Here is a 12827-nt window from a genome sequence, read left to right on the forward strand (position 1 = left end):
TTTCAAAAAGTCCATTTTGCAAATAGTCGAAATAAAATAAATTTCCACCAATTCTAAGTACACATTTTTTTTTTAGCATAAGAATATACAACACAAATTTCCATAAATTTCTGTATTTTTAAGCAATAATTCCATTGCTTGTTTTAAAACTACGATTTTTTAAACTATTCCTATTGAGCGAATTTGTTTTTACAAATTATTGAAAAGTGGAATTTTTTGAACTTCTTTGAGAAGTTATTATTTTGCAATCTAATTGATTTTCATAAATTTTTGCCTCTTTTAATGAATCATTTTTTTATAGTTTTTTTTATAATTAGTTTGTTTTTGTTTTTACTTCTTATATTAAATACATTTTATTAGGTATAAATGGTAGGAAAAGGGAATATTATATTGTAATTACTTTTTTTCTTGCTCCGTTTTGGATCCTATATAATAAATACTCATAGTACATATGCTTATGTATGTGTGCTACACATTTTCATATTAGTTTCAATTTATTTCTATGCAGCAATTTTTGCGTTCAATGTGAATTTCAAGTTAGTTTTTCGGTTAGTAAATTTAAGAATATTTTTCATATGCGGGTTTACGGGTACGAGAACACATTGGAATATATGGTAGGTAAATATTTATTAAGTTCAATGCTAAGTATTGAATTTTTCATGAGTGATTGATAATTTCATAAGTGCGTAGATATGAAATTTAGGCGATGCCAAAAAAAGTAAGTTAAGAAATTTTGTGGATAGAAAATAAAGGGGACAATTAATTAATTAAAAAATATGGCAAGTTGATTTGGATTAAACAACAAATTCATTACAAATTTGACAACTTTATTCAATTTTACTTTACAAAAAAAAAAGGAAATAAAACTAAAAAAAAAAAACAATTAAAAACAAAATTAATTAAAAAAAAAGTTAAAAAAATTTAAATAAAAAATAATAATCTATTGTACAAAAGCATAAGTGCTTGAGTTTGAAAAATTAGAAAATTTTCCTACAAATAAATTGATGAGAACTGCAATTAACTACCCCAGGACTACAGTTCAAGTCCATGCACCGACTTGCGAATTAATAATACTTTTTTTTTTAAACAAATATGCACCAATGTGTATCAAATTAAGCGTAAAACAGAAAATCAAATTATAGGAGCTTAAAAAATATTTCTAGATTAAAAAAAAAATATTCATTATTTTTTCCCGTTCGTTAATTGCTGTTTTGTTTTTTTTTTTTCATTACTATACAAATTCTATGTATTGCAATAAAAAACTGCATTTGCGACTGACCTATTTTCTGAAGTTACGTACATAAGTTACGTAATACATTAAAACATTTCGTAAAAGTATTAAAGCATTCCATTTCAACGAAGCCAGCATTTGAGAGCTTGCAGTTATAAAGAGTGAAATATATAGTATTTACGAGTACTTTTTCATTGCATTAAATTTTGAAAAAAAAAAAAAAAAAATTTTATATAATAACTTTTCTACTTTCTTCTAGAAAGCTTTTATTCTCATATATGAGAAATGTCCGCTTGAGAGAAAGTACTTTTTTTTTCTTTTTAACAAGAACGCAATAAACTAATTTTATATTTGTTTAGCCACACGATGTGACCACAGAGAGAGCTTTCACCATTCCTACATATTTCTTAAGGGGACAAATACACCTGTAAAATTTCGAAAAAAAAAATTTTTTTTTTCATAAAATGTTAATATATGTAATCCTTTAAGAATATGTCAAAAAAACGTAAATTTAAGTATTGTATTTCTTATAAAGGGTGGTTAAATTTCAAGGACCGATGTTGTATGTGAACCACTCCTAAACGTCAAGTTTTTTTTCTGCATTTCAGTTGACATTTTTGAATTATAGACTAACTCAATTTGAACCATGGAAAGATGCACAATCGAGCAACGCATTAAAGTTATTTAGGCTTATTATGCATATCGCACACTTCGTGATTCAGTGATGAGGCACATTTTCGGGTATGTTCAACAATGCATTATAATGCGCAACATACCATTTCAGAGTGAGCAGTGCGTTCAAAAATGCAAATATGGCAGTACAGCAAATGCAACGCGTTCTTAAACGTCATTTTTGTATCAAAAGTCGTGCATTATTTGCAGCAAAAATTTTCACACTGCCAATAAATACGCTAGTACAATGTCTGATGAAAAGTGGGTATTTAATTATTTATTTTAGCTTTTAATACAAAAATTGATGAAAAATACGATATTTAAACTTTATTTTATTATACTTTTCTTGGTTTTAGTGATTACTTTAGTCCATCGGAGATAAAATTACTGCTCAGAGTCCGACTGATATTAAACTTTTGACAAGATATGTCCTTCTTTTAAGCTTTACACGGTTTTTTTTTTCTTAAATTTAATAAAAGACTATCGGTTTTTTCCTCACATACATCGTTCATGACCAAACTTAGTAACAATTCCATTTTACTGCACAGCGCGTTCATAAACGCAACAAATCTATTTGCAATTTTTCAACAAATCTATCAGTTGCATGAATTGTCACATTGACAGTGCTGCCAGCGCTGCAAGTACTGCGCATTATAATGCGTTTCTGAACATAGCCTTCACCTCAGTGGACTCGTCAATAAGCAGAATTGCCGCATTTGGGCGAATGATAATCCAAGAGTGATTGCCGAAAAACCAATGCACCCACAAAGAGTGACTGTTTGGTGCGATTTATGGGCCGGCGGCATCATAGGACCGTATTTTTTCCAAAATGAGGCCGGTCAGGCAGTTACTGTGAGTTGTGTTCGCTATCGTGAGATGATAACGAACTTTTTATGGCCCGAATTGGAAGATATAGATGTGGGCGATATGTGGTTTCAACCGGACGGTGCCACTTGTCACACAGCTAACAAAACAATGACTCTTTTGCGCGAAAATTTTGATGCCCGAATAATTTCACGTCGCGGCGATGTCAATTGGCCGCCAAGATTTGACACCGTTGGACTTCTTTCTTTGCGGTTATTTGAAATAAAAGGTGTACGTCGATAAGCCAGCAATAACTCAAGAGCTAAAGGATGAGATAAATCGGCACATTAACAGCATAGAACCTCAATTATGCCTCAGCGTCATCGAAAATTTGGACCATCGGATGGAGGTGTGCCGCCGAGGCCGCGGTATATTTTATTCCATACGTAATTGAGCCATACCAGTATTATCATAATAAAGATAAATGATAATAATTTCCTAAAAAATTGTATTTTATTCAAAATCAACACCGGCCCTTGACCACCCTTTATTATAGATCGTCAACCGTAACGACTCTATTCTTTGCGTTCGCTGAGAGAGGTATAGTTACGTTGTATTCAAACTTTAGATGCGTTTTTCTCAAAACTATATTCTTCGAATTGGCGTACACGATAACTCGAAAAGTTATTGACTGATCTCCCTGAAATTTTGCACACATCTTTTTTATGATATTACTTGCTATGTGAATAAAGTTTTCGAAAATTTTTCGAAAAAAAAAATTTTTCAAAACAAAAAATTTTTCGAAGCAAAAATAGTAGAAAAATGTACCCCAAAATTCATTTATTTTGTTGAAGCATTTTATTCCGCGAATTTTTTTTTCAATTGTTTTTAATCCCTAAAGAAATTATGACTTTAATAAACAAACAAATTTTTGGTTTTTTGTATTCAGGTCACTCAAGACGATGCTACTATGCCCGCCGATTGAGAAGCCCCGCCGCGACCTTCCTGGAAGAATTGAGTGTACATCCGCCATTTTAAATGATTAAAATAAAAAAAAATATATATATATATTATTTTAATGCATAAATAACCTCTATGCCAATTTTGAAAAAAATATATTGACTTCTTCATTTTAAATAATTTTAATGAAAATCAGGGAAAATATGCCCGTTTACAGGTATCTATCTGTCCCCTAAATTTTAAATTTATTCACAAAACTTTATTTTCTAATATTATTTTATTCTAGATAACTATAGAATGACATTAAATTGCGCTGTTAGTGCCTGTTTCTTGTTGATAAGCTTATTGAAAGTTCGCTGCAATGAAGCCTTAAGCTCCATTAACTAGCTCGAATTTGGTGAAAGCGCGGCTCGATCGAAACACTAGGAGCTTTAAGTTTTATTAAACAGTAGAATGATTTGAATCTAGTGAAGAAATGGTTAAAAAAAAGAGAGTAACTTTAGACATTCCATAGTAGTGAAGAAACGACTTGAAATTAGGTAAAATTGGTTTTCAGTTTTCATACAAAAGTTTTTCTTTGAAAAAAAAAAACAAAAACAAAAAAAAAAACGCAATGTGAATGGAAGCTCGTAATAGGCTATAAGCATTTAAATGACACGCGGGTGTAATATAAAATTTTTTTTCTTTCAATTGTTGCTCAAATGTAAAACTCATGCCTGGGTGATGAAAAGAACTTAGGGGACTGTCCCAGACGAATTTTTTTTTTTTTTTTTGAGACTTCGCAGTGATATGGCACTGTTAACTAATAGAAAGATCTATAACTCAAAGGGCGCTCAGCTCTGCTTTTGACGCTTTCATGAGAAAGCACCGAATGATTTTTAATTCATTTTTGGCAGTATGCAATTATACACCAATGAAAAAGTGTTAATAAGGCATATTGGAAAATAGACAAATCGAAAATTTACAATTCAAAAGCTTTGCAAATTAACTTTGTGACCTATAGAAAAACTGTGTTCTAAAATCTGAAAGAAATTATGCGCTGAGAAGCTAACACCAAAGGGGACCAAAATTTATTATCAAACATTTTTGCACGTATTAGACAGAAATTGCTTTGAATCCCGCCTACTTTCAAACTTAAGTCATCGTTAGTGGAAGCTTTGTAAGAAAATAAAACTCTCGGAAACTTTAAAGCTCATAGAATATTTGTTTTAGAATTAATTACTGAATTACATGCACTTGAAGCGACTCAAAGCTTTCAAGTTATATCCATAAGTACATACTCGGAAACATGCGTTCTTCTTGTTATTGTTGCCACTACTATACTACATAAAATGAGCGTAATTCTATATCTATTAAAATATGTTTACTTTAAAAGCAAAAAGTTTGAATTCGACATTTTTAACCTAATACCTTTTAAATATATTTTTTTTTCAATAATTTCTATATATTAATATTATTTTATTAAGCCAATTACTATGAAACAACTTAAATTTGAGAAACTGATCTTCTTGCAATCAAATTTTTCTCATCAGTCAATTTTTAAGGGCAATGAGAGCAAATACTATTCGAGAATTTTGGAGGCGAGCGAATATTTTTTAGACTTTAAAAGAAAACAAAAAAAATGCTATTAAAGAAAACTCGTTTCAAGCGAAGAAAAAGGTTTAGATCGCCTAGGCGCAATTCGGATGATAATACACCATAATGCTACGTTTAGATAGAACGCAAACCAATAATTTGTAATTGCTGTCTTTTTTTTTAGATGCATTCTTGTTTTTGTTTTATCGTAATAAGTACCTTTATTCTAATGTAAAGTTTAATTAAAACTCGAATTAGTCGATTAGAGAAATCTATAATTTTCTTAGAAAAAAGTTGAACACTAAAACAGATAACTCCTACAATTTCAACCAAATGAAAGTAATTTTAAAATTAAATATCACAACTTTATAAAACATTGCAAGAGTTTGAGAGGTTAATACAAATTTTGAAAGTGAATATATAAAGTAAAATAAACGCGAGTTTACATTTAACAATTCCTGTTTACGCACCGGTTAAGATACAGGAATGGACGGTATGAGTGCGCAGAAGAAAATTGTAGAAGCCATAGCACTCAACGCTAGCGCAAGAGGAAGACCGAGAACAAGATGAGCCACCGAAGTAGAGGAGGACATCACTAAACTTGGTATGAGGAATTGGAAAAAAGACGCAAGCGATCGAGATGTGTGGAGGTCCCATGTGCAGCAGGCCAAAGCGCACAAAGAACAGTAGTGCCAAAAGATGATGATGATGATGATTCCTGTTTATTATTATTTATAATTTCATCTTTCATAGTACACCAACAAGTAGCAAGTACAGCACACAGCCAATATTAAATCCATTGTACTGCACTCGGGTACCCTTTATAATTTTATTTAAATTTACCCGACCTCCGAAGAAAACTGAGTAGATTTAGTGGTGCCAAGCAGCCAATGGGGTTGCTTCTTAACACAACAGTGTCAAAGACCTCAAGCCTGATTCGAGCGAAGGCCGAGCAGATGCACAGAAAGTGATCCGACTTCTCATCCTGCTCTCCACAAAAGGCACTCTCCTCTGGGCAAAATGCACTGCCTCAGATGCGCTCATATACTTTCGCCCTTTGTCACATTTGTTTGTTCGCCTCAATAGTCGTATCTCTCTCTCTCTCTCTCTCTCTCTCTCTCTCAAACTGTCATTCCAAATTTTTCCCCTTCATACTGCAAGCAACAACCATTCGTGGCTTTATCAGCCTATGATGATGTATAGAAACTCAACCTAAGATGAAACTGTTTTAATTATTTTCCTACCTGTAAAAAGGTTTCATACTTCCGAATTAGTTTATAAAGCAAGACAAATGCCAGTTCGAGTTTTGAGGTTGAGGTGAGTTTGGAAAGTAAAATTTGATACAGCTTTTTGGTATCAAATGAAATAGAAATCTTAATGAATTTACTCTGAGAAAACATAACATAATGTTCGTAGTCCGTTAGAGGCGATACAGCATGACAGACTCTCCATATAAACAAAATTTTCTTGCATTCGTTATATGGGGGGAAAAAATTTCAACACTTTCAGGGGTAAATTTCACAAAAAATCAACGAAAATTTTGAACGACTTCAAACTTTAATTTTATTATTTTTATTATTATATTAAAATTTATTTTATTTCCATTTTTATTATTATATTAATTTTTTGTTTTTTATTATTATAATTACTAAAATTTAATGGGCTATGGTACGCTGATTTACCCAAATTTAATAAGTAAAAAATAACAAATAAATAAAAGAAAAATAAATTTAGAAGAGCAAAGTAAGAAAGTAATTTTAGTAATTTTTCGATAAAAAAAAATAAGAAAAAAAAATAATATCCTTAATTCAGTTTCGTTTTGCTTTCGGAGGCGTTGTAGATCGCCGTCCCTATGCCAGAAGCACAGAAGAAACACCAATGTGCAATTTTTCAATTTTGAGCTAAAAGGTTGACTTGATTAGCCTTTGGATGTTCTACGTTAAGGGGGAAAACCGGTTTAGATCGATCAAAAAATCGATTTTTTTTATTGCATAAATCGTTAGTATAACTACTCAAGAATATGTGGTAAAAATTGTAAAGCGAAATTCGTATTCTTCCCGATTCTATGAGCACTTAAGTGACTGCCCGTCGGTTCCGCACCCTAGCGCGCGTTAGTTAGAACGACGTTTTTCTCGAAACTACTTTTTTTCAACTGGTGGGAATTTTAGCTTAAAAAGTTATCGACCAATCGTTCTAAAATTTTTCGGGATTTTTTCTTTATTCAATTCTAATCTATATGAACCTAATTCTGTAATTATATTACTATTTAAAATATGTTTTTTTAAGCAAAATAGATGAAAAAATATGGTATAAAAAAACTACTTTGTGTTCAAGCGCCTCAAAAGCATGCAATTTTCAATATTTTTCATCACAATTAGGCTCATATTCTTAGGAAATATGTTGATAATATAAAAAAAATTGCTGTCGATTTTAGAGAATAATTGCAACTTCAGGAATTCCTACCAGCAAGACACTCGGATGGCGATCGTCCATGCTCTAACGCCACTATCTCCCGCGGAAATAGCTTCAAAAAAATTTAAAAGTGTACCTAAAAATACAAATAAAATATCCTCTAAACTTAAACAATTTCTGATTATTCCCTCTTTGTTCAAAAAATTCTCGAAAAACACCAAAATGTTGGCCTCCTAAACCGGTTTCCCCCCTTAAGGCACCTTTCTGGTCTAGAGACGTGAAAATGGAAGGCATTGATAATTGAAGAAAAACAATCGGTATCAATTGAAAATCGTGTTTATTCATTAGATCAATTCTTTATTTACACAAAAAAAATATATTTTTTTCAATGACAATAATAAAAAAAAATTCCTCCCCTGACGTAACACATGCCACTGGCGTAACTGAAAAAAAAAATTCGGTCGATTATGCATCAGGAGATATGTCGCTAGGTTGGGTAGCAGATTTACAAGAAAAAAAAATGTCTAGATATATCTGTTTATTGGAAAAACAGAAACGAAGAAGTTTTTTCACGTTCTCGCTCTCAAAAAAATAGAAAAATTGATTATAAAACTATTATTCTGCTACCCGCGAGAGACACACTACTCAATAACCTATTAAAAATTCAAATCAATTGATTCAGTACTTTTTGAGAAATTACCAACGCCAACTCGAAAAAATTGTAGCGAGAAAAACATGGTTAACGCGTTTATTCAAACTCCAAACCGGTCTCGTTTTAACCTGTTAAGGGGGTCCTCTAGTTTCTTGGGTCGAAAATATCGAATTTTTTTTTTTTTCATAAATCACATTTACAACATGTGTTAAAAGTATGTGCTGAAGGATTTTTCGATATTCGAAGTGGCTCACAAGTTACGGCCTTGAACGGAGCAGGTATACTTAGCGCGCTCAACGCTATAAATCACATGCGCGAACTTTGAAACGCGTTTTTCTCGAAACACTATTTTTCAAAATAGTGACCACGATATTTCAAAAACTACTGAACCGATCTTGTTCAAATATATACCTCATCTTTAATATATTATAAGCCAGTGATTGAACTAGGATTATCATGATTGCTTCGATAGTTTTTTTCCTATGAGCGAAAAAATTAAGAAAAAATAAGTAAAAAATAGAATTTAATTTTCAAAAGTGTATACAAAAATTAATTTTTGTAATTAAGAATTCATTCTAGTTCAATCGCTAGTCTTAAATATGAAGATTAAAATGTCGTTTGGTTTTTCGATTTCAGATAAGCCAAACAGCCGCAATCTTGGTCACCGTCAAGCACCTCTTTTACTTTATGTCTTCTTGTCGGCCACTATAACTTTTATTCTATTATATATTTTGTCTTCAAAAAATTTGTAAAGCTCATTTAAATGTTACTAAAGATTATGTGAACACAATGAGATTTATTATTTTGATCCTTTGCCCCCTTAAGCGATTAGTTTTTCTTAGACAGCTCGATTTACTGTGCCGAATTAATTTCAAGCGAAGATTGTCGATGCAAAACCGGTTTTCAGCCAAATATTGCATTCACCGTGCGCGTTGGCTGAACGATTATGATAACGATTATCAGGAAATTCTGTGTTTATGCTTACTTTATAATGTCAAAATAACAGGGAAATTTTCGTTTTTTGCTTAACTTTAAATTTCATAGCAAATGCAATTTCCTTTTTCGGCATGACGCACATATACGACATTAACTGAAAAATGAACTTTTGAAATTGACGCATATATGCGACATAATCTCTTAACAGATTAAAGGACTGTAAAGTCTAAACTACAACGAATTTCCATGTAAAAATTTTCAAATATATTTTTGAAAGTATGTATAAACTATCATAACATAAAAAAAAAAATCGATTTGTTTTGAAATTCTAGACCAGAAAGGTGCCTTAATTCAAAACCACAAATAAAATTGTATGTCACGAGCCAAAACTTCTAATTTTATGAGAGCAATAAACTTTCCAACTTGATTTCCAAGCAATTTTATTTATAAACATTCATATTTCTGGCATAGAGAGGAGATATGTAACTTTTTTTTTAACTTTTTTTAAATTTGTATTTCTAAAAGGTCAACTTTTTCGAAATTATACATTAAATCTCACATATTCAGCTGCGCTTGGGTGATGCCTAGCTTAACTATTGTTTTTGAAGAGCGTGCATTAAAAAAGAGGCTTCGGTTTTGGAAAAACAATATTTTATTTAACTTACATATAAATTCATTATGATACTTTAATTTTTATGCTCAACTCTCATTGCCCATTCTGTTTATAATTTCATTCATAATGTAATTTGAGTTCAATTTTTAATCACAATTTTTCACTACGGTCTTTTCCAATTAAATAAAAATAAATAAAAAATTTATAAATTTGTTTAGACTAAAATCGAACAGCTTAGATTAATTCGTATACAACTTGCATATTGATGTGTGTGTATGTACGCTGATCGATTTAAAAGCTTTTAATTTTCTTTTGTTAATTATTTTATTACCAGATTCTTTAGTAGCTTCGCGAAGAAACCTTTTTATTCTACAACTACAAATAATGGCTTATAATTTCTTTTACCAATAATATATTTCTGCGAAATAATACGACCCAAAAATTAATAGAAAAAATAAAACATTTTTTTTCGTATATAAATAAATGACTTCTAACTTCTTGCAGTTAAAAATAAAAGATAAAATAAATCATTAAATAACTTTTGCCAAATTAAAGACACGGCTTTCTTGTTCTTCGCCAATATAAAAAGAAATGTTTAATTCATTTACAATACTTTTCTAAAGTTTTCAAAACATAGTAAAAATGTAAAAAAAAAAAAAATTTTTTTCAAATATTTTTTTTAAACAAAATATTTTTTTGGAAATATTTTTTCACATACAATTTTTTTTTTAATTTTTGTTGTTGTTATTTTCGCACATTGTTCTCTCATAATTCGTTTACTTAACGCTTGCAAACTTAGTTTCTCTTTGTTTGTTTTTTTGCTTAGAGGCTACAATAACATATTTTCTTTGCGCTTAAAATCTACGGCTTACATTTAAAAACTTATTGAAAGTCGTATGCTTGTATATGTGTGTGTGTGTATATGTATATGCAATGATTATTGGATTAAGTGAATAAATGTGGCGCACCTAAGATGTAGTTGTTATTGTACGATGATATATGTAGAGCTGTAAGTGCGGGGCAGAAGCATCTAGCCAATTTGTTAAAAAAAATTGGAAACTTAATATTTCATAATGTAAATATTTTGGAAAAAATACAATACTTTTATATTTTTGCCAACGTCTATGTAAGTAGACGAACTAATTGTTGTTTTCTTTGTTATTGCTATAACATTTACTTGTTTTTAAAAATATGTACCCACTAAAAGTTACAAAAAAAAAAAACAAATATACAATGTGAAAACCTTTCATAATAGTTCTGGTGGCAATAACAGGCATGATGATGGGGTGCATGTGCATGATAATATGAAACTATTCGCCTTATAGCCATATATGAATTTGTTAAAGCCATAATTAGAAGCTGCATATTTTGTTAAACACTTCGCAATTTCGCAAATTTTAAATAAAATTTTTGTATTCCAAACTACGAGTATAGAATTAATTCAAACTATTATCTATTACGTGATCTCTGTCTACTGAATTTTTTCGCTTAAACTTAGAAAACTATTTTGCTTTTATTAGAAATTCGAAATATTTCCGTTTTAGTAATGCATATCTAACGCCTACATTTGACAGCAAAAAAAAAAAAATAGTGCGCGTGTGTGTTGGCTTGTAAAAATATCGAAAAAATTCGCCGCACACAAACGCATTTCATACAACTACTAATACTACTTTTGTGTCAACTATTAGAGAATAACGCGTTGACTTTGCCCCTTACTTGAGTTCTACGATTTTTCGCAAGGTGCATACTTATCTCGTTACCCCATCAGAAGCTTTCACCCTACTATTGCAAAGCTTTCGCAATACTCTTACAAAATTTCTTTCACTTTCATTTTAAAAACTTTCGCCCTTCATTTTCAAACGTTTTCTCGCTTTCATGGCAAAAGCTGTCACCATTCTATGACAAGAGCTTTCACCTTTCAATTTCAAAAGTTTTCACCCGTCCATTTAAAAAACTTTCACTCTTCCATAACTTTCATATCTTAAAGCTTTCACGCCTCTAATAGGGATTGAACTTGTTGCGCGTCTTTTCGCTATCGGTATTGCCATCGGCATGATTATGACTACGAAAACGTGTCGACGCAAAGCTTTTGGTGCGGTGCACACCGGTTGTCTGTATGGGTGGACCGTTGAGTGTGGCCAAGCCACCCAACAGATCGGTAAGTCCGCCGAGCGCGGTCAGACTGGAGAGCGCATTCAAAGCGCCCGGCTTGGACAATAATTGCGCTAATGGTATGGCTGTAGCTAGCGAGCTAACTGCTGTGGAGGTGGCAAAGGGATTTGGTGGATTTGAAAATGGTAGTGAACTGGAAAATGGATTGGTTGGATTGCTGGAAGTTGTGTTCAAGGTTAGATTGTTGGCATTGCTGTTACTGCCGCTGTTGCTGCTGTTTGTGATTGTCATGGCTGTTGATGAGTGTGTGTTGCTGGTGTTGTTGTTGGTGTTTGAATTGCTTGAGCTTGTATTTAAATTATTTAAGCTATTGTTGCTGCTGTGATTGCTGCTATTCTGATTCAAGCTGCTATTGCTGCCCCCGCTGCCACCATTGCCGCCACCCAAATTGGACGTGCCGCCGCTTAAGTGATTACTGTTGTTGGTGTTGGCATTGCCATTGCTGCCACCATTAGCGGCGTTGGCGTTGCTATTGTTGTTATTGGCATTGTTGCTTTGGCCATTAGTGCCATTATTCGCCTCCTGTAGATTAGCCTTCTGCAGTTCAACGCTGGAAAAGGGATAAAGAGAGAGAGAAAGAGAAAAAAGGACAATAGGATATTGTTTGTATGTGGTGATGAGATAAGGTTTAGTTGTTTTTTGAAAGGTGATGACTGTACTTTTTTGATGGTGATTTTGTGGAATTGAGTTGGTTTTTTTTTTGCATTTTTTTTTTAATTTTTAATAATTTGGAATTTGATGAACTTTTTGCGTTTGGGGTTAAGGAGGGAATTTGCTGGATTTTTTGTTTTGCAAGGAGG

General features: G+C 31.8%; 1 protein-coding gene across 14 annotated transcripts in view; it reads right to left on the minus strand.

The window, feature by feature from the left end:
* Positions 1–12827, minus strand: part of LOC128860394 (poly(rC)-binding protein 3) — a 192025-nt gene that overhangs the window by 10555 nt on the left and 168643 nt on the right. For 7 of the 14 annotated variants that reach the window (XM_054097895.1, XM_054097893.1, XM_054097891.1 and 4 more), the window contains exon 12: positions 9627–12577. The exons of 3 other annotated variants lie outside the window; for them this stretch is intronic. In XM_054097895.1, the coding sequence (XP_053953870.1) occupies positions 11854–12577 (724 nt within the window). In that variant the 3' untranslated portion in view covers positions 9627–11853. Of the gene's footprint in view, positions 1–9620; positions 12578–12827 lie in introns of those variants that run through there. 4 more of the 14 variants (XM_054097903.1, XM_054097898.1, XM_054097899.1 and 1 more) reach the window with 3 other exon arrangements.

The sequence above is a fragment of the Anastrepha ludens genome, chromosome 4 (assembly GCF_028408465.1).
Source record: "Anastrepha ludens isolate Willacy chromosome 4, idAnaLude1.1, whole genome shotgun sequence".
Lineage (NCBI taxonomy): Eukaryota > Metazoa > Arthropoda > Insecta > Diptera > Tephritidae > Anastrepha > Anastrepha ludens.